This window comes from Lonchura striata, chromosome 2 (assembly GCF_050655825.1).
Source record: "Lonchura striata isolate lonStrDom1 chromosome 2, ASM5065582v1, whole genome shotgun sequence".
Taxonomy (NCBI): Eukaryota; Metazoa; Chordata; class Aves; order Passeriformes; family Estrildidae; genus Lonchura; species Lonchura striata.
This window is the reverse complement of record NC_140704.1, coordinates 3,504,797-3,527,244: the sequence shown is the minus strand read 5'-3', so window position 1 is coordinate 3,527,244 and position 22,448 is coordinate 3,504,797. Positions and strand designations below refer to the sequence as shown.

The 22,448-nt window shown below is 40.1% G+C and overlaps 1 protein-coding gene across 11 annotated transcripts in view; it reads left to right on the top strand.

The window, feature by feature from the left end:
* ADCYAP1R1 (ADCYAP receptor type I) overlaps positions 1 to 22,448 on the top strand; it is a 152,700-nt gene that overhangs the window by 39,880 nt on the left and 90,372 nt on the right. For all 11 annotated transcript variants that reach the window (XM_077789654.2, XM_077789646.2, XM_085562859.1 and 8 more), the window contains one exon: positions 18,643 to 18,748. In XM_077789654.2, the coding sequence (XP_077645780.1) occupies positions 18,643 to 18,748 (106 nt within the window). The remainder of the gene's footprint in view (positions 1 to 18,642; positions 18,749 to 22,448) is intronic.

Sequence of the window (22,448 nt, the reverse complement as noted above, 5' to 3'; positions counted from 1 at the left end):
GGTTATTTAGGCTAAATCCAGGCTTTGCTTTGGTTTGAAAAGTTCTAAAATAAGTTTGCCAATAATTTCACCCACTGATGATTGCATATTTGGGAAGGGGCAGTCCAGAGATTTTAATATGTTTGTTTTTTTTTTCCTGGTAACTACATCTGAACATTTCTGATATTTGACATAAAACTGGCTTTTAGAACTTTACTTTATGCTTTCTTGTTTGCTAAAGGCTTGCACAATAACTGATAATTCAAAATGTAGATTGGGTGGGATTAGAGATATGTTAAAGCTCAAGGGTAGCTAGTTGTTTCCACTTCCTCAGAGATATTAAAATATTTTTTTCCTGCTGCCCTCTGGCTCAGCTGGTTTTAGTTATTAGGTCTCTGTTAGCCAGTTATGATAATTTTCTCTATTATTTAAAAGCCATAAAACAAATAACAAATTTGCTCTGTAACAGCAATTAAATTCTCATGTAGTTTCAGTCTAAGTCCATTTTAGCATCTCTTCCAGCAACATGAATGTGTGAGATCTAAACCTTTTGGCCATCATATGTTGTTTATTGTGCCTGAACTCATTCAGGTGAAGAAACTGCATCTCATTTAAAATAACCATTGACTCTCACTGTGTATTTTCAGTTTAAATGAATTTACTGTTTATCACAAGTGGCTGTAGCTCTGGGAATTCCCAGGAACTCTTCATTTGAGATCAGCTCTGGGAGAGCCAGGAATTTTGTACAGAATTTAGTACAAGGAGTGGTTTGAAGGATGCTGAAGGGCTTTTAATACCCTTAGGACAGCAAACTAATATGATCACATACATGGAAATACATTGATTTTTCTATTCCTCCATGCCATCCATGTACACTTCAAACATGAATGTTGTAGGTCAGTTCAACTGAATTTGACAAAAATTCTCAGAAAAATTAAATTTCTAACAGTTTCATGTGAATGTTTGGGCAGAGATTTTTTTTTTTCTTATTTCCTTACAGAAAAATAAATTTCACTAAAAACGCAATAAACTTGTTAGACAGAAGAGTATCCAGACTGGAGCTCATCTTAGGACAAGGATTGATGGCTTTAAACTGAAGGAGGAGATATTAAATGGGATATTAGGAAGAAATTCTTTCCTGTTAGGGTGGTGAGGCCCATTTTTCCAGGGGTAAGGAGCTCTGTTTGACTCTTCTTGGCTTTCAGACATTCTGAGCTTTGTATCTTGAAATTAAATTTTTTAAAAAACGGGAATGTTGGGTTATGATTTCCATCTCCTTTGTAGCTCAAACTTTTAAAAAAATGTCATCAGTGGATCTGATGACCTCAGGTCATTTTTTAAGTGCACATCCCTATTTTTATGCCTTTCCCCACACATTTCTTTGTATATGGCCTAATATCTAAATTATTCTCACCCCCAAAATCCATGTCCATGGATAGCACATGGCAGAGCAGCTTGGGGACACCCTGACTTTTGCTGCAAAGCAATGCCTTCACTTTTGCATACACTTTTTCCTTCTCCACAGCACTTTATTTATTCTATTTATCCAGCTGTTTGCTGATTCTATTTTAATATTCAAGGGATTTTTTTTTCTTTGAATTAAAGCAGAAGATGGGGACAAAAAATAATAAAGTTTAAAAAATAATAAAGTTTAAAACAATAAAGTTTATTTTCACCTCCAGGTTATAACATGAATTCTGCAGCTATTTCATAGGGAATACAAAGATAGAAATGATACTACTTTTCCCTTTTCTATCCCTGGATTTTTGGCTACATCACTGTTAACAAAATCCAAAATGAAGCCTTGAGAATAAAAATCAGTATTTTAGGGGCAGATCATCTTGTACTGAGGACAGGTCTCTACAACATGACTCTGCCTGCAAAGGGAAAATTTGGGATGTTGTTGCTCATGGATCTGGGAAAAAAACCAAACATCAGCCAGCTGCAAAGGTGGCAGAAGCCATTGTAAAATAGCTGTTAAAACTGGGGAAGAATTAAATTCTATTTAATGTATTGCAAGGAAGAAAAAAGGTGAATTTGACAGAGATGTGTACAGGGATGTTTGACAGGAGTAACATTAATCTAGAGAAAGTTCTGTTCTCAGTACTGCTTTATGGCATTCTGGGGCACTGTTTGTATTATTCAGAGCTTTGTAATTTGTTTTTGCATGTGTGAAAATGTGAAATGTTTATCTGTTATCAAAGGTGTAATGTAGAAATTCTGAACACAGTTATCTCAGGGATCAAAGAAATGAGTTAACATACTGGGATCACCCAGAATAATCCATGAGGGACAATATAAAAGAGGTTCCACCAGTTTTGCTTTCAAATCTTTGTGTAGCTGCAGTATGACAGCAATTTGCTCTCCTGCAGAGGAATCCCTGCTCTGTTTCTCTCTTCAGCATGGTTTATACAGAGTATTTACACGTGTTAATGTTTTCTTCTGAGAGCAGGGAAACCAAAGCAGCCAAAAGAGCTGCTCCCACTTCTGATCCTGTCATTCTCCCTGGAAAACAAAATTTTCTTCCTTCTCTTAACTTCAATCTGAACAAATTAGAACATTACAACAATTTAATGTTACATTTTCAAGGACTTTGGAACTATGTTCTTTTTGTTGTTATTGTTGTTATGTTGAAATTCAGAAATAAGTGGAGAAGGAATGCTCTGCATGTCTTCATTCCATTGCACATGGCTGGATCTAGGGTGGAAAATTATGAGAAAATCAGAGAATTATAGAATGATTTGGGTTGGAAGGGAACTTAAAGATCATCCAATTCTACCCCCTGCCATGGGCAGGGACACCTTCCACTACCCCAGGGTGCTCCAAGCCCCATCCAACCTGGCTTTGGGCACTTCCAGGGATCCAGGGGCAGCCACAGCTGCTCTGGGCATCTGTTCCAGGGCATCACCACCCTCACAGGGAGGAATTTCTTCCCAATATTCCATCTAACCCTGCCCTCAGACAGCTTAAAATAATTCACTTTTGTCCTGTCCCTCCATCCCTTGTCCCAGGTTCCTCTCCAGCTCTCCTGGATCCCCTTTAGGCCCTGGAAAGGGCTCAAAGGTCTCCTTGAAGTCCTCTCATCTCCAGGTGAACACCCCCAGCTCTCCCAGCCTGTGCCTGAACTCCCTAAGAAGTAAAATTAATGTACATGGTGGAACTGAGTTTTCTTTCTGTTACTCATCAGCAATTTCTTTCTGAAATTCATCAGCAGAAGAGAAATTAGCACCTGGGTATGAGCAGGGAGGTGACGATGAAGAATTAAAGGTCAATAACTGAGAAATTCTGGGCAGGAATTCGTGTGAGGAAATCCAGCAGAAACTGAGCAACAACTTTTTCTGAGGTTTTGATTTATAAAGAACAAGACAAACTCAGGGCTGTCCTGCCAGGCAGGGAAGGTTTCCTGAGGTTGGGTTGCATTTTTTGTGTGGCTCTCATCAGGCACCACTGAGAAAGAGGCAAAATTTGGCTTGTGCTGCTGGGGTGGGGAATAGGTCAAGACACATCAAGGGATGTGGGAATCAAGGGTGGCTGAGGATTCCAGAACCAGTACCAGTGAGGTTATGCTGGTGTTGGACACCAGGAAAAGTTTCTGTCCCCCAGAGGTTTGTCAGGCACTGGAACTGGTTTCTCAGGAAAGTGGTGGTGGCACCAAGCCCAGCAGAGCTCAGGGAATTTTTGGACAATTCTCTCACCTGGTGGGATTTTTTGGGGTGTCCAGGGGCTGGACTCAGTGGTCCCTGTGAGTCCCTTCCAACTGAGGATATTCTGAAATTCCATGTCACAGAAGAAGTAGGATCTGGTATTTTTAAGCTCAAATAAGATTGGTCTCTCTTAGTCAACAGTCAGGGACCCCACTGATATGTCATGCACAAAAACCCCAGCAGAACTCTCACCTCTTTCTCTAGGGTGCCAAGTTATTGACATTTCTCCATCTTTAGCACATTAAATTTAGGAAGAGATGCTTGAATATATCAGCCAGCACTTTTATCTGTCATGTAGAGCTGCAGCCATTTATACTTTGGCTCTAAACCCTATTTGGTTTTTTTCCCCTTTCTTGAAAAAGAAAAATTGTCTCTTGTTTAAATATGCAAAAGGTTCTGATTTTCAAAGGCTGTGCATTGCAGTCAGCTGCAAACAGCAGAGCTGAGCCTTCTGCTACCCTGGGGATGAGCCCCTGTACCACCAGCTCTGCATTCACAATGTCCCTGTACCTGCCAACACTTCAGAAATGTCTTTTCATTAACTTTTTATGAAAAAAGCCTTTTTACTTTTCAATTTTTTTTTTCTTTTTACTTTTCATTAACGTTTTTTATGAAATTCAAAGTAACTGCTGTAAGAGTTGAGAATAACAGGACTTGTGCTGCCAGGTTAACAAAATCCATCCCGTTATTTACTTTTCTGGGGAGATTTCAGCGTGGCACAAAAGGCAGAAGATGCTGGAGCAGAATCTGGGTCATGACAAGGCTCTGACAGCGAGACCTGTGGCTCATCTGTCGGGGTCTGAAAGGCAGCCAAGCCCTGCTGGTCTGGTTGGAATGAAGTCACCTTTTAAGGGGGAGATGTGGTGGTAGCACCAGACCAACTCAATCCCTGCACCTTGTCCCTCCTTAAATCAAACCCTACCCTGCAGTGAAATAAGAGTAAAATAGGGATTTGAGGGTGGGTGTGCAATCTGGCACTAGGTTTGGTTTGGTTTAGTTTGGTTTCTAGTAATTCTGCAATGCTGTTTTGTAATATTCTGTAATGTTTTGTAATAATCAACATTTCTGAACTTTTTGAAACCCAGAGGTTCAACTCAGGAAATTTTTCTGGTTACTGGTAGGGTTTTCTAAGGAGGCCTCGTGACCAGTGCATGATAAATTCATTTTTGCACACTTTTATGCTCCTATCCTGATGCCATGTGAAACAAAACATTCAGGTAAGGAATCACACATGGATAGGAAATGCACTTCTTGCAGAATAAAGTTGCATTTTTACATCATGGTTCATAAGAACTTTGAGTTACAGTTTGTAATGGCAGAGTATTCTTTATACAGCAATAATAGATACTTCTCTTAACACATAAAATGTTAGGAAAAGTGAAAAAAATAGGAAAAAAATTGGAAAGAAAGAGTGAGCTGGATGTGTAACACACCTGCAGCAAGAACTGCTCTCAAATATGTTGTTCCATGCCAGTCCAGATTTTTACACAGTAGGTTGTCATTCCAAAATCTCAACATTTGAGGATCTCATCCCTTGGGAATGTGAATAAAATTATATTAAAAAAAAAAAAAATCAGGAGTGTTCAGGGTTGACTTCAACCAGGGAATATTTTCCAGAGTATAGGAAGGCTCCAGCTGTTAATAGGAAACATTTCTGGATATTCTGCCAAGGCTGTGATGTGGACCAGAGGTATTTTTTTTGGTCATTTGCTGTTTCATCTCTGTTCTCCTCTTGTATCTGCTGCTCTCAACTCCTCAGAAAAGGGATTGAGTTGGATGTGTCTGAATTTTTCATAATGTGTAAAAGTAAAAGCCCTCTAATTGTCACCCCCTTGTCTGAGATGTTCTGGAGTTCAGCTCTTGTAATTGGAGAAAGGAGCTGCATGTGATTTTGTTTCCCCTTCTCTCAAGCTCCTGTGAAAATGTCAGTAATTAATTACTGCTTATTTTGGTTTTATTGTGGCTAATACAGAGGTCCCTGCTGACTGTGAGTCTGGGCCTCTCTTTATGGCTTCTCTGAAATGATTTTGTGGTTTTATTGTTTCTTTGAAACGTCAGGGATGAGGAATTGAGGTTCAAAGTTATTTTTCATCACCTGTTCACTGCATGTCCTTGAGAGGGGGACATTTGTGCTGCATCCAGATCATGAGGCATGATCCTAATTCAGAGCTGAGTTTTTATATTATTTATATTTTATATATAATATATAAAATATAAATAATATTACTATAGTATCAGTTATAGGGTTAAAGACAAAGGCTAAATCTCCCACTGAAAGTCATTATTTGTTAATATGCATTAATGAAGACATTAAAACATTTAATGAGTTAAATACTATAAAACAGGTAATGTGTCTTCCTACTCTCAGTGCTGTCCAGGGCATCATTAAATGACATTAAATTGTCATTTTTGAGCTTACAGATGCCCAAGACAGAAATGCTGCATGTGGTTAAACAACAATGAATTACAAACATACCAAATCCCTTTCTGCTGCATCAGTGGGGGGAACTGTGTTGGTGGAACTGATCACTCCTCTGGCAGGGATTTATCTGCCCAGAGCTCAGTTCTTCACTGTCAGGATGCCACTGTGTACCACCAGAGATTTTGCTTTCTGAGAATTGCATTGAAATGTTTCTGTTCAAGAGTTGTTTCCAGATATTTAAATGCTGGTGCTCAACCATTGCCCACTGCTCCCACTGGCCTGATGCCTTGTGCAGGCTGACCTAGAGCAGAGGCTGGGCAGAGCTAAAGAATAAAGCAGGGATTTATTCAAAGGATCTCCTCCATGGATCCACCTTGAGCAGCACCAGAGCCCAGCCAGGGCTGCACCCAAATGACCCAAAATGGTCCCAAAATGCACGAGCGCTCCCGGGGCTCTCCCTGGGATCAGTTCTGCTCCATTGGCACCTTGGAGTTCATTGTCCCATTCCAGCTCCAGCCCATCAGTCCCACCCTGCTTGTTTTTCTCTCTCCAGCCCACGCTGTTTGTGCTCCTGGGCTGAGGTTTGGATCATTTGTCCTTGGTGCCCAGCTGGAGCAGGAATTGTTTTGTCTCCCTGCTCTGTGCACAGAGCTCAGCATCCCCTGGTATGGAGCTCAGACCCTCACACTAAAGCAGCACAGAATCTGAAAATATAAAAGCTAAAATCTGAGGCATCAGGCCTACACAGTCTGGGATGCTGAAGGTGAAAGAATGAGGCACAAATCAGAGTTTCCAAGAAGGAGGGTGGGGATGGGATCCACCAATGCTGGATCTGCAGCCACTTGAGTCACCTTTGAGATCCCATTTTCGTTACAAGCAGGAAATATACACTTACACTACAAGTCTTCATCTCTCTCTCTCTTTTTTTTTTTTTTCACCCTGATAACTTAAGTCATAAATATTGATCAAAAGCATTAACTGACTCTGAGGTGTTTCATGATGCTCCTCAGCAGCACAGACGTGAAACAGCCATAAAAAAAGAGATAAGGTGCCCACCAACAGGCAGACAACTCTGAAAGCAGGAACTCTGCTTTGCTAGATCACCTAATAAAAGTGGCATTAGTAACACTCTCTGTGGTATAAGCCCAGACTGAGGGATCATGGTGAATAATAGTGTTAGAGAGGAACAATTTGGAATTCTCTGTTTTGTGGAAAATTCAGTTGTTTTAATGTCCCTTGTCATCCTGCAGGAGTGTGTTAATATAGCTCAACTTTTTTTCTTCCTTATTTTTTTCTCTGTATTTGTTTTTGTTTGGTTTTTTTGCTTTTAAGGTTTTGTTTGTGTGTTTGTTTGTTGACGCTTTTTTTGTTTGTTTGTTTGATTTGGTTTGTTTGCTTAAATTTATTTTTTTTCCCTTGGAGAAAATTGCATCAACTTTTTAAAATTTTTTCTTAACCCTAAACTGGATTACTTGATTGCCACCTCATGGGGCCCCTAAGAGAGCTGGAGAGAGACTTTTGGCAAGTGACAGAACAAAGGGAAATGGCTTCAAACTGCCAGAGGATTAGATGGGATATTAGGAAGAAATTCTCTCCTGTGAGGGTGCTGAGGCCCTGGCACAGGGTGCCCAGAGAAGCTGTGGCTGCCCCATCTTTTCCTTTCTGATCCCTTTAGCTGAGCTCCATGCTGGTGCCCTGACACCCCATTCAGTCTTCAGAAAAATGTACTTTATTCCCCTCCTTGTGATAGTGAAATAGTGATGAAAGCTTCCAGAAACAAGAAGGAGAAAGAAAGGCTAGCTGAGAAAACAACACTATGCACAACCTTTTATGCAAAGATTTGATTCCTTTGGGGTTTTTTCAGCTGTGATTTGTTTTCATCCTCCACTTCAACACAGTACCCAACCCAATATCTCTGAGCATTGAAAGGAGAAGGAGGGAAGCTGAGAACAAGCTGAAGCACTCCCAATTACCACTGCTGTTATGAGCTTTTTACCTTCCTTCTCCAGTGGTCTCTCCATTCCTGGAGTGTTGCCCTGATTTTTAAAAGTGTTTTCTTTTATAGTTCTTTTGAAAGTTTTAAAGTTCTTTTAAAAGTTTTCTATACCTTCTGATCTTTATATATTTCTACTAGAGTTCTCACCCACTGTTCATGTAAATTAATTTTTGTTTTGCATTCTTTTTTGTAAGAGAAGAGAATTGATGGACTGTTAGTTTCACCAGTGTAGTTAGAGAAGTGACAATTTCATCTTCCAATCCACTGTCACTTTTAGAATTCTACATATTAAAGTCAGAAATAAAATTAGCTATTTTCCTCTTTTAAACTTACCAAGCTCCTGTGTTCCCATTTCGTTCCCAATAGCGACGCTGGAGCCACTTTGGGGAATATTGAAGTAAGAGCTGCAGCACGAGGCATTCACTGGAGCTGCCTGCAGGGAGGAGAGAAAGAGAAGAACGTGTGTGCTAACTGAGGGCAAATAGTTTTAATTTAATTAGCAGATTAATTAAAGCTTCCTCCCCTGGGCAGGGTATGTGTGTGTGGAAAGTGTTTCTGCAGCTTCTGCTCATCAACGTGTTCCTGTTCCAAGCGTGACTCAGATGGGGCTCCACTGAACTTGCTGGGAGCCTCTGCAAAACAAATTTCCTGCTGGGGACCTTTTCCCTTCAGGGTTTTGTTTAAAAGTAGTGAAGTATAAATGGGCAAATAATAACAAGTCATGACAAGAGCTTGTTTTGCAAATGAACGTGGCTCCAGCAGCATGACAGCTGCAGAGCTCCTGAAATCTTCTCTGTTTTCCAGTGTCCCCATAGAGAGAGAGCCCTGATGTCAGCACAGATCCCCTCAGTGAAAGGCCCCAGGAGTTCTTCACAGGGTGAAGAACCATTCAAGAATTTTTGGGAGCCTTGATTCTGCACACTTTTCACAGGTCCTGAGGAAAGCAGAGAAGGCCAGCAGCGTCCTGGGCTGGATGAAAAACAAAGGCAGTAGATACAGGGAAATGTTAATCCCCATCTACTCAGCACTTGATGGATCACCTGGAGCATCATAGAATCACAGAATGGTTTGGCTTGGAGGGGACCTTAAAGATTATCCAGTTCCACCCCCTGCCATGGCAGGGACATCTCCCACTATCCCAGTTTGCTCCAAGTCTTGTCCAACCCAGTCTTGGACACTTCCAGGGATCCAAGGGCAGCCACAGCTTCTTTGGACACCCTGTGCCAGGGCCTCACCACCCTCACAGGGGAGAATTTCTTCCTAAAATCTCATCTAAATCTACTTCTTCTGGGATATTACATCCAGTTTTACACTCCTCAATACATAAAATACCTCAGTCAACTGTAGGAAGTTCAAAGGAGGGACCCTGAGATTGCCTGTGAGGAGAAGATGAGGAAATTTGGCTTTTTTGCTAGGTGGAAGGAGAGAAAATTAGGGGCCAACCTTGTAGCAGCCTTGTGGTATTTATGAGGAGAGCATCAGGAGGAAAGAGCCAGGGTTCTCATTGTGATGTGTGGCAGGAGAACAACAAAATGTTGGTGTAACCTCAAACAAGGGAGGTTCATATTTGAGAGAATCCTTTCTACTCTTAGAATAAGTGAGCACTGGATGAAGTTCCACTGAGGGTGTGCAGTCTTCAAATCTTCTTCAGAGTTTTCCAAAATGCAGGTGGCAAAAGCCCAATTGGAATTAAGAATTCCATTGCTGCCCCTGCCTCCAGTGGAGGCTTGAGCTGGATTTTTCTGGAGGTCCCTTCCAACCTGAATTATCCTGTGCTTCCATGGGTCTCCCTGGAAGGCACATGTTGACGTAATTCAGGGAAAGCCACCAGAGACAGGGATGTCTGAGTGAAGGAAAAAAGTAGGAGAGACTGAAGCTTTAAACATAAAATCTGTAGACCAGGGAGAGAAGGGTAAAACTCTAGGTTATCTTTACATACTATTGATTTTGGGTTGCTCTGCCAACAGATACAGACTCTGCTTTAAACAGGGGACTCCTGTACTGCCAGTGCTTCCTAAAGAGTGGAAAAAGGTGTGCTTTTCCTGAAAATCCTCTGGAGAAATAGGAGAGGAGAAGATGCCTTTCCATCTGTTGCTGTTGCTGACAGAAAATACAGCTTTAAAAATGATGGTCTTCTTAAAGATCACCTGGAACCCCCTATTCAGAGTTTATGTGGAAATTTCAGAGTAACCAGTAGTTTTGCCAAGCAGAAAATACAGAAAATCTGGAAGCTGAAAAATTAACATCATTGTCACCTACAGGTTTACCTCTCTAGATCAGCAGTTCCACAGATTATATGAACAGCCTGTCCCAGATTGCTCAGAAATTAAAGTGGTTTTATTTCAGCTGCCTTGTTTCAGGTGTTCATCTGAATCTGAACATCTCATCCCAGATTTATGATGATATAAGTCCTCACTTCCCAGCCTGGTACGATGTGTCAAAAAAACAGATCCCACCCTCCAACTTCCACTCCAGTCATTTTTATGAATTGATTAATCTGAACTTCTGTGCTAAATCTGAAATGGTTACCTGAGGCTGGAGTAATAGGACCACAGAGGAAAAAAATACTCATTATTTTTCCCCCTTTGTCAATCCCAAATTCCAGCAATTTACATGTGCATGACTTGCCTGTAACCCCCATGCAGGAAATCTCTTGCTGTGACAGAGACTTGGCCAAACCCTGGATCCACGCTGGGCTGTTCTCCTGACAACAGCTCTGCCAGTGTCAGGAGCTGGAAGGTGTCCTTGGAAGAGATTGTCAGTGATATTTGCAAATCCTGCAGCCCTGACATCCTGCACTGAGGCCATGCAACTCAATCTTGCTCCATGCTAAAAGCTCTCAAAGTGGTGGGAATCTTCCCATAAAGTTTGGTAAAGGGGTAGAAACCCTGATTTGAACACCTAAATTCCCTTTCTTTGGAACAATTTGAAATATAAGTGGGAATTGTTATGCTGGCATGAGGTTATCAGCTTTTCAGGCTGGCATTGTCTTCTAAGGAGTGAAGGAAAGATCCAAACTGTGCCACTGGGAGTTGTACTTCAAAATTTTATGTTTGGAGAAGGAATTTCCAGGAATTGCTGGAAAAAGCCATTTTTATGCAATATAAAATCAGCAATCAGAAGGGCTATTAAACCCTTAGTTTCATCTCAAGCACGTTATGTCCAGCAGGATTTTTAATCACTTTTCCAGTGAGTGTTTCATCCTGCCAGTACAAGGCTTTGAGAAGCATCACCTGCTATTAGAGATAAAGGGATATGTTGGTTTAATCCAAGATGGTACTTCCCATGGAAGTGTCATGGAAGTCCTCAGCTGTCCTGAGAATGCTCCACAATGCTCAAAGAGGGGATTTACAACTGATTTCCAAGATAAGGCAGCTCCCAAAAAGATACAGAGAGGTTATTTACAAGAGCATGTGGTGACAGGACAAAGGGAAATGGCTTCAGACTGGAAGGGAGTAGGTTTAGGTGGGATATTGGGAAGAAATTCTTCCCTGTGAGGGTGTTGAGGCCTGGCACAGGGTGCCCAGAGAAGCTGTGGATGCCTCTGGATCCCTGGAACTGTCCAAGGCCAGGTTGGATGGGGCTTGCAGCAGCTTGCTCTAGTGGAAGATGTCCCTGCCCATGACAGGAAAATTGGGAAAATATCTCTTTACATCCCTCCCAACCCAAGCCATTCCATAATTCCATGATACTACAAAAATACAGTCCAGGCAAACTCAAAAATAGTTTTACTCCATGTTGTGCCACACCTCTTTTGTCCAGCATTCCCTTCAGAAGGCATCCATTGAGAGAAGGGAGCTGTTGATGGTGCTGCTGCTATTTTCTAGCCTGCAGTGGAATGTGCATCACTCCTGGAGTTTCAGAAGGTTCCCATATCTGAAATTCCCATCAGCCACTTGGAAAGGGACCCATGCCTTTTCCTGGCAGCATGATCTGCTGGTGGGTATTTTTTTTTCCCTCTGTACAATTTGTTAAAAGCGTGGTGTCCAAGCTCTGCTGCAGATTGTACATTTGTGGCTGGGATTGAAGGAGCTCCCAATGGCTCTCCCCTTTCACTCAGTGTGAAGCGATCTGAAATCACAGCACTTTGGATGCCATTTACTCAGGAAGGCAAAAAACGCAATCAAGTGGCAAACCTCGGACATTTCTGAGGACAACAACTTGTTGGGCTGCCAAGCCAGTGCTGTGGGGCCCAGCAATGATGCAAATCAGTTCTGGAAAAAAAAAATCCAGATAGAGCTCCTTCCCAAACCCCTCTATTTTTAACACAGCCTTTTGCAAGTCTTGGCCCTGGTGTGACCAGTTGAATCATTGCTTGGTGGGAACAGGGACTCAACGGTGTTGTTTCCATGACAAAGTGAGCCTCTTTTGGCAATGCTCACCAAACAATTTATCATTTTTGAAGCTAACTTTTCAATACTGGAAGTCATAATAGAATTAGTAAAATGTGTGCAACTGAGTTTGAAGTGAGTGATCTCATCTACCTTGTGGATTAAACTCCTCTCTTGAATTATTTTAGAAACAACACTTAGGCAAAAGGTGACTCACACTCTAATTCATCTTTGTGTTGATGTAAAACCATAGCCATGAAAGATTTAATGAAGATTTGCTGTTGTTGTTTTTGATTCTTATCTGTCCCCTCATTACCACTCTCATTGTCACAGTGCCTGATGTGGCATGTCCTGAATGGAGTAGAAATGTTCCCATTTACTTAAAAAAAAAAAGAAAAAAATCAGGACTTTACAGACTTAACACAAAAATGCAGAAGAGGAAAGAACAGCCAGTGGTACTGAATTGCCATTTTTGATCTGGTCTTTATAGAAATGCCAAGTGAATTCCCATCTCACTATCACATCATTACTAGGACTTCAAAGCAGATTTTCCTATCCTGGAGGTTCTCAGGAGTGCTGGGGACATCTCACTTCTGAGTAACTTTATGCAGAGAAATAGAGTTTTATGGCAGTTGTGAATATTCTTACTGAGAACAGAATGACCAAAATGGTTGTTTTTGAATAACTGAATGTACTCAAAGACAGTTCAGATTTTTTGGCTGGACTGTTCTGCATGGTTGGTGTGTATATATAATTACACAGAGCAAATTTATATAAACATATATGAAAAATATAATTATATATTCCAAATTTATTGTAAATATATAAGTTGTAATATAACATGATTGTTATTAATTTTACCATAATTCCAAGGGAGTAGCAAAGAGTTAAGTATTGGAATTTGCACAAAGCACATCCCAGTTTATATTTGTGGTGGCCACCTTAATAAAAACCACATAAGGGAAATGAAAACTCTGAATTTGTTGTACCTCTATAGTGTCCTGCCAGCTTCTTGTGTTCTCCCAGAACCAAACAGATATTGACTGTCTTTTACTGTCTGTGTATCTAAATGAATATACACATTTTCTAAACTGATGTGAGTCAGAATCACTTCCCTGAGAGTAATAAATTTTTCAAACACCTGTGAATTTCATGCACTATTGACTTGGATTCTTGATTTTTTTCTAGTATGTGTCAAAACACTCTTTAACTGCACATATCACTGATCTCTTCAGGGAAAGTGAGACCAGGCTGTCTCTGCTGAGCACAGGAAATTGCAAATATGCTTGAGGCAGAAGGGATGGAATCACAAGTTCTGGAGTTCAGGCTTACACTGCCTTTGGAATCGGGCTCTGCCTTCACTTATTGAAGCCTGACTTGGCAGGTTAAAGGTTCTGCCACTCCATGGTCAATGGAGAAACATCCAACCCCTGGATCCTTTCAGGAAAATGTGATAACATTAAAGTGGCTCTGCATTCAACAGACAAATCTTTTTGTGGGAAATGGAAAATTCCATGTGGAACTTCCACTTTCCAATGTGGGAAAAACAGAAACTTCCACAGACACGGGAGGGTTTCATTTGAAACCTTAGAAGAAGCTTGGATTAATGTAAAAATAAAGTACACAGATATTAAGCAGAAAAATCATAAACTTATATTTCTGTAGTTGTAAGTAAGAATATGCCTTAAGTAAGTAAAAAGATGTATTAATAAGATGGTGAAGGGTTTATAATGTAGTAATGTGTTTGTATAGAGCAAGCTAAGAGTTTAGAAGTTATAATAAAAGCATATGTGTGCATGTGAGATAGAAGCCCATTGGATAAAAGTATCCACAATCAGCAAAATTAGGTAAAGGTGATAGGTTAGAAAAGCAAAATAAACCCTGTGGCAACTGTCCATTGGTTTATAAAGTTCTGTATTGTCTTGTAACAAAGAACTGGTGGCTACTTTGAGCTATGGCCGACTGCTTGCTCCTCTAAAATCTCACAGCCTCTGAGGCTGATGTTTATCTGAGCAATAAATTGTTTTTTTTGTGGTCCTATCCCTTCAATTAAAGCAGAATAATAATGCCTTTTGTTATGAACAATTCAAGCCTTTTTGGTTTTCCCAGATATGGAATTTCTTGTTAGCAGGGATGACAGGCAGCTCCTATTCTCTCCTCTGACCCTGAGGCTGATGCTTCCTCCTTTTCTTTGCTTTCTGCTTCTGTTTCCACGTTCCCCAAAATTATTTTTTTTTTAAATCTGTTGATGAAGTGCTATGAAATGGCATGAAGATGGTGATGGGAAGTCACATTAGAATATTGTGGCAACAGTGAAAGCTGGAGGAAAGCTGCAGGGACAGGTGAAGCACGTGGCTCTGATGTTCTCTCTATCCACACCTGAGCTTCCTAAGCCAGAATTAGTGGGATACAGTTGACTAAATTTCATCAGTTTAGTCAGAGATCTCTGACTAAATGTGCCAGTATGCAAGGAGAACAGTAAAGTCTGAGTTTTAAAACTTTGTCTTCCTTTACAATCAATCAAGTCCTGATTTTTATACACCTCTAGTAAAGAAGATTAAGAAAAAAAAGTATAAATCATATTCTTTTGTCTTTTCAGTGTAGATTGAATCTAAATTTTCTAATCAAATTTATCTGAGAACAGGGGCATAGTGGGTTTCTTAATATTCTAGAGTGGAATCACAGAATGGTTTGGGTTGGAAGGAACCTTAAAGCTCATCCAGTTCCACCCCCTGCCATGGGCAGGGACACTTTCCACTTGGTTGCTCCATGCCCCATCCAGCCTGGCCTTGGACACTTGCAGGGATGGAGAAGCCTGGAATAACCTGGAATAAGCTGGTATAACCTGTTCTGTGTCTGACTAGCTTCCAAAGCCTTGGATGGACTTTGGATAAATATAGGCATCTATGTGTGGCATTTATCATCCACGATTTCAAGCTGAAGAGTTCTGCAAGTTAAAAGGAAGTGTGTGAAGAATAATTTCCTTTTTATAAGTCATGTCCTGCTTGCATAAATAATACATTATTATTATTATTATTATTATTATTATTATTATTACTACTACTACTACTACTACTACTATTACAATATTATTACTAAATGACAGCTTTTCTAATGTGTGCCTGGTGTACTGCACAGAAACTGCCACATTTGTGTGTTGAGACAACCCCTGGATGCTCCAGACCTGGGCAACTGTGGAGAACCTGCACTAACAGCAGAACTCTGTTTTTCTTGTTATTTCCCTTTATCTTTTTAAAAGATATTCTAAGAACTTGAATGTCAGCCAATGCAATTCTCTATCTTTGGGGATGCTTAGGGGATGATGTAGCAAAAGCCCTTATGTTCTTGGGAGATCCTGGAGATCTGTGACAGTTTATATTTTCCAGGCACTTGGGAGCCCTTAAAACAGAGCTGTGTTTGTTTTGAAGACAAACAAATCTAATATGGTTGTGCCTGATGTGTCCCTCGGGGGAAAATAGCTGAAATTTATTACTGGGATCTTGGAGATGATGAAACTGTGCAGCATTATGAGTTCCTACAAATGGCCAGGAAAGCTTTCCAGGAGAGATCAGCAAACCCTCTCTCTTCTTGAAATTGCAGTGGTGGCTTTTAACATTTACCAAAAAAAAAAAAAAAAAAAAAAAAAAATAGTGCAGATGGTTGAGCATCATCACACAAACAAAAGCACAACACAAGCACCATCAAACTGGATTTTTACATATCCACTGGTTGGTGTGTGTGGCTTAGAAAGGACCTTGCAGATAAATTTCATTCCAACCCCTGTCCTGGCAGGGACACCTTCTACTGTCCCAGGTTGCTCCAAGCCCTGTCCAACCTGGCCTTGGGCACTTCCAGGGATCCAGGGACTTCTCTGGGAACCTGTACCCTCACAGGGAACAATTCCTTCCTAAATCTTGCTCTGAATCCCCCTTCTTTTACTTTAAATCCATTCCTCCTTCTCCTGTCACTATCTGCCTGTGCAAAAGTTTCTCTCCCTCTTTTCTATAAGCCACTTTATGCTTATAAAGGAAGGAAGGATTGCTGCTGAAAGGATTCCACCTGCCTTGGGATTTGGGATTTGCTCTCAGGTTTTGCTGCGGGGCGCATCCCTGATCCACCCTGTTCACTCCATTCCCTGGGATGGGAGGGAAGGAAAGTCGAACTGTGCAGATGGGGAAACAAAAGAACCCAGAGTAGAGTAAATTTGGGGATTTCTGTCCCTGAGTAAATTAAATTTTGGGATTTCTGTCCCTGTTTGCTTGTCCCTGCTTAGCAGATAAAGGGAAGCTGGTCCCACATCACTTCCTCTGTGGTTTTTTCCATTGTCAAGAGTGAAGGAAATGGGATGGGAAATAAAATAACAAAAGTGCTTCAGTGAACCTCAAATATTAGAGTATTTATTACAAATTAATTTTTATTTTTTTGTTTTCTATTGGGATAATTAATTTTTTTAATATTGTGATAGGTTTTTGTATTATGAAGGGATGGATGGTTGTTAGGGGTTTTTTGGGGGGATTTGTAATAGTAATTATGAATTTATTTTGTGGATATAAATATATTTGTGGATATAATTTTTGTGGGAGTATTTATATGTGTTACTAATTTTAATTGCTTGAGAAATAATAGTCACGTTTAGTTTTGTGTTTAGTATGCTTGTAATATGAATTGTTTTACTAAGGTGTTTTAGAATGTGTATTAGTTTTGGTTGTTCATTGCTGATACATTTTATCTAGAGGACATTAGGCATTGGGTTAAAGTTTTTACAAGGTATTTTTTGGTAAATAACATGTTTATTTATATTTATTGGTAATGCAATAATAATAGTTATTGCTGGTTTTGGTTGAATTATTATTGGAGTATTGCAAGTTAGAGCCAAAATTTTCAGTCTTCATTATAATTTGTTGAGATGGCAGTTGGAAAAATTTAAAATCTAAGAATTTTTTTACTGTCTTTGTTTATAATCAGAAAGTCCTGGTTTTTTTTGTGAAATGTTAGTCATTCTTGTGGGAATATATTTATAGTAAGTCTTTTAATAAATATATTAATTTGGAAGTGTAATTCTAATTGTAATGGTGAGAATTACAATATCTCTATTGTCTCACTCTTCACATGAGACTAAAAATAGAATAAATTAATTAGAATAATAAATAAATAGAATAAAAATAAATAGAATAAATAGAATAAAAGAAATAAATAGAATAAATGAAACACCTCTCAGCTGTGCCATTTCTGGGTCAGAAAAGGACAAATCACCTTCAGCCAGGGCACTGAATTTCATGGTGTTTTTCACTGGGCAGGATTTGAACCTCAACCATGCCCCTATAAAATGATCTCATGAAATCTGAGGTTTTATTCTCCTTTAATTGATATTCCCTGGCCACTGTCTGCTATAGGATTGAAATCCTGTATTGATTTCCAGAAATGGGTCACATCCTAATTTGCTGCTGCTTTGGGATTGCCTGGATTGTGTTGGCTGCAATGTTCCTCTCATAAACTAAATTTTTCTTCCTTTCTTTTTTCCCCCTTTACTTCTTTCATGTAGTGGGCTGTACTAAAGAGTTAAAGATCAAAAACAGAAAAAAAAAAAAAAAGAAAATATTTAGATCAAGTCAGCATGGTTTATTTGACATTGTATTATTTTTGGCAAAAGAATTTGACTTGAATTCTCTGGAAATCAATAAAGGTAACACTGAGGAATGAACAGGGTGACAGAATAAGAGAAACAGCTTTTAATTTGGTTTAAATTCTAGAGGGATTTTAATGAATTGTGCAAAGACTCATAAGAAACTGGTGGAAGAACAAACCAAGCTTAAATTTATTCCTAATTATTCTTTAAATTATTTCTCTATTTAGACACACCCTTATTCAGCTTTATGTGAAGAAAGAATTCAATAAAATAAAACAAACATGTTAGAAGTAATGTTTTGACCTGGAGAACACTATAAAACCCCCAAATAATTGATGAGAACTTTAATTACTTAATTAGGCCTTCGACCTGCTAGAAGAATAAAAAGGAGTAAAAAAAGAAACAAGGGAAAGAAAATGAAGTTTGTCACAGGTTTTTATCAACTTTAAATTATATTTTTGTTTCTTATTCTTCTTTTTTTTTTTTCCCTTGCAGTGGGTTGTTAAAACTTACTGATCACCTCACAAACTATTTTATTTTTGTAACTGTTTTTTTTTTTTTCCCTATTTCCCCCCGTATTTCAGGTTGCAGCAACCCATTCCAACTGCATCATTAAAAAGGAGCAAGAGACTTGTCTGGAGAAGATCCGGAGGGCGACGGCCCTGAACCCTCTCAATGACTCTTCTCCGGGTGAGTTTCAGACCCTGCACCTCGAGCTGACAATTTAAAGTGGTTTTCACCATTTCCTCTGATGCCTGGAGGGGTTTGCAGCCCTGTCACAGCAAACACTTCATGGTAAGAGGAGCATCACTGCTGCTGAATGAGCTTGGGGAAATTAAAAACAAAAATTCAATCAATGCGGGTGCGTGAGAACCATTCCTGGTTATTATCAGAGGTCAGGAATTTGTTTCTCTACTCAAGGGTACAATACGTCTGCAAAACAAATAATATTTTTTTTTAAATAAATTAAAAAAAAGGATGGCTGGATGATTTTTTTTGCCTGGATGACAACAGCTCTGGGGACAGGATGTGACACAAAGTGCTGCTCAGGAGCAGCTCGTTTTCCTTCCTCATCTCAGCAATAATTTGGGTATCTCTCACATGATGTGAGGGATGCAGGGATTAACGTTGTGGTGTTTGTAATCTTGACGAAGGATACTCGTGCTTTTGCTGAGATAAGAAACTGAGGCAGCCAGCAAAGAAATTTATTGTTTAATATCCTGCCTTATTTCCTCCTGAGCGCAGCAGGAGCCGCCTGTGGCCAGCACCAAGGAGAGAAGGGCAAAGAATGACCAAGAAACTAATTGGAAATCAGGGTCCATTTACTGAGTCCTGTCCAAACTGCTTCTGCTGTGACTGGAATTGATGAAACCGCAGAGGAAAGCTGATAAAACACATTGTGTGTGATAAAAGAGGGGAGCTTTGTCTCCCCTTTTTCTTGCAGCAGGTTTTAGTGCAGAAGCAAAGGAGGTCAGAATGCAGGTGTCTGTGTTGGCAGGGTCCTCTAAAGCAACCTGGTTCTGCATTTTAGCTGCTAGGAGTATTTCCATCAGAGAGGAGGGTCCTGCTATTTATCTCATGCTTAAATTCATTTCTGTTCTGCTGCCCAGCTCTGGGCAGAGGAACTGTGGGGTGTGCTGGAAGTGAGGAAAGCTCAGTGGACCTTGGGCAGCTCATTCCACCCCCAGGGATGTGGTTTTGACCTCCTCTTCTTTCGACGTCCTCTTTGTGCTCTACACAAGAGCTTCCCAATTTTTCCCTGGTCCAGAAGTGTCATGAGAAAGGAAAAAGGGGGAAAAAGCCAATTTCTTGCCTCCTACCCCCAGAATGGTGATCATGAGACCTATTTCTTCTGCTTTATGCAATGGCTATTGTTTGGATTCAGGAATTCATAGAACTCCCCAGGTGAGAGGAGACCATTTCACCAGGCAGCTTTTATTTCTTCATCACCCAAATGCAGAATAACCCTGACAGCTGGGGACTATTCCCACTGAAATCCTCCCCCTGCCTGTTCCAAATGGAAAGGACAGAGATGGAGGAAGACCAGAGCCATTGGAAAATGCTTTTGCATCTCAATGGGATGAAATTTTATCACTCAGGCAGGAAGGGACTGGATCCTTTCAGGCTCTCACTCTCAGCAGAACCCAGCTGCTCCCTGTTCTGCTCCCCCAGTATTTGCTGAATCACTGGGAAGATTTTTCCCAGGCTCATTGAGCATCTTTTAGGTGTTCCCCACATCCTGTGGCAATGAGTTCCACAGATGATGTGGTTTAGACAAAAAAAAATAAAAATATCCCCTCCAAGAGATTAATCTTCCAGGGAAGGCTTCTGGTGTATTTCATGTTTGAAAGCCTTTTAATTACATGGATCCTGCTTGCTGGCTTTTTTCTCTGAATTTTAAATTATTTTTTAATTTTTTTTGTAGATATATTTTAAATTTATTTCATTTCACCTCTGGGATTACAGCATTTCACTCTAAGTCCTGACCACGAGACTCACCTTTTATTATTTAATGATATTTATTTCAAGCCAGATCCTGCCTACCTCATTCTCAGCAAAGCTTGATCTCCTTAGTTAAAGGATATCAATGAAATTCTATCACCTCCTTACTGCTTGAATTTGTGGGAGATGTTTCACAACAAAACTGCTTGAAGATGCAGTAACTCTCCAGAAATTAAGCAGTCATAAATTCAGGGTGTTGATTCCTCTTAAATTTCTCCTTCTGCACACAAATTATTTTTTATTTGGGAAAAAGGAAAATTTCCCCATATAATTATTTTTATATTCAGCCCTAAGACTTACTAATGATAACAGTGGAGAAATGTTATCAGCTTGTTCCTTTCAAAGAAAGAGAAAGATAGGGAATAACTCCCTTGCTTGTCAGAAACAGCTGAAAGAAGGAAGAAATCCCTCCTGACTGGTGAATAAAATACTGTTTATTCAGAGGAGAAGCACACAATTACCTCTTTGTCTATTCCTGCCTGAAAATCCCCATAGAAAAATTCAATATATAAATTTTTTGAGAATTTGTTTTTCCTCAGTGGTGCTGCAAGGTCTGAAATGGGATCATGAGCTTTTAGGAAGTCTTTAGGGGCTTGTGGACATGGTCAATTTGCTGTGACTTAAAAGAAAAATCTGCCTCTTGTGGCAGGTAACACAAAGAGGGTCAAGTACAGAACTTGGGTTTGGGACATGAACAGTCTCTGTATTCTGTATTTCTGCATGTGTTTCTACCATCTAGAATGATATTATAAAATATTAGGGTGCTTCTCCAAGGCACCTGTTCAGAGACCTTGTTTTCTGCACTGGCAATTCTCTGCCCCATCCTTGGGTGGCAAGAGAGGAAGAACAATCTGGTTCCTACATTTTGCAAGAATTCAGCTCTGCTTTACCCCCTTGCTGTGTTCAGTGAACACAAACGTTGACCAAATGGGGTTTCTGACGTTTCCTCCTTTCTCTCCCACTCTACCTCTCATGCCCAGATGTTCTGCTCGTTATTTCTTTATTCTTCACAGCAGTTTTCTCTCCTTTTGCTGCTGGGCCCTGCCTTTAATGCTTCAGAGGCAATGATTGCCTTGAGATTTTCTGTTTGGTTTATTTTTTTTCCATTAGTTTTATGATGGATGTTTCCTCTTAAATGTTTTAAATTCTTTAGGAAACTATATGAGAAGAAATCGGGGGCATGTGCTGACCCTATGTGTCCATTCCCGTTCAGTCATCACTAACAGCCTGAATAGAAAAGAGAATTTGAAGGAAATGAAATCTCAGCAGGACCCAGAATCTGACTGCCTTGCTCTGGAGGAGGAATTAAACTGATAAAGGGGAGTAATGAAAGCCAAAGGCAGACAAGAGAGGAAGGAGAGCAGTGATTACTCCATACTCAACTTCCCCAAGCAGTGGTGCCAGGTTATTTCTTACATCAGTGTTTCCAATTTCCTTTGTTTGAGTTTTTATCCCTTTCCTACTGTGGAGCTGCCCCAGCTTGTGCTGAACCCTCTTCTAGCTCTCACCAACCCTCCAGGTATTTTCTGCCAGATCAGAATTGATAAATCTCACTGCTGATCCACATGCACCCTTTTTTATTTCTATTTCTCACATCCAGACTCTTCTGACCTGTTCCCAGCCCTGGGGCTAGGAAAGACTGACATAGCAGTTACTCAGATATTAATGAGAGTTTCCTGGGTTAGGTGCATTTAGCAGGGGATTTATCTAATTAAATGTTGATACCTGCAATTGCATCTGCACTACAAATGAACAAGTTGCCTTCCTCAGTTTGTAGCTCTGGATGTCTACCAAGCAGAGCCTGAGACATAATTTATTTCATCCTCAACATATGTTAGATGATGCCTGTTTTTTCTCTCTGGACACATGGAATAAAGGATGACCATGT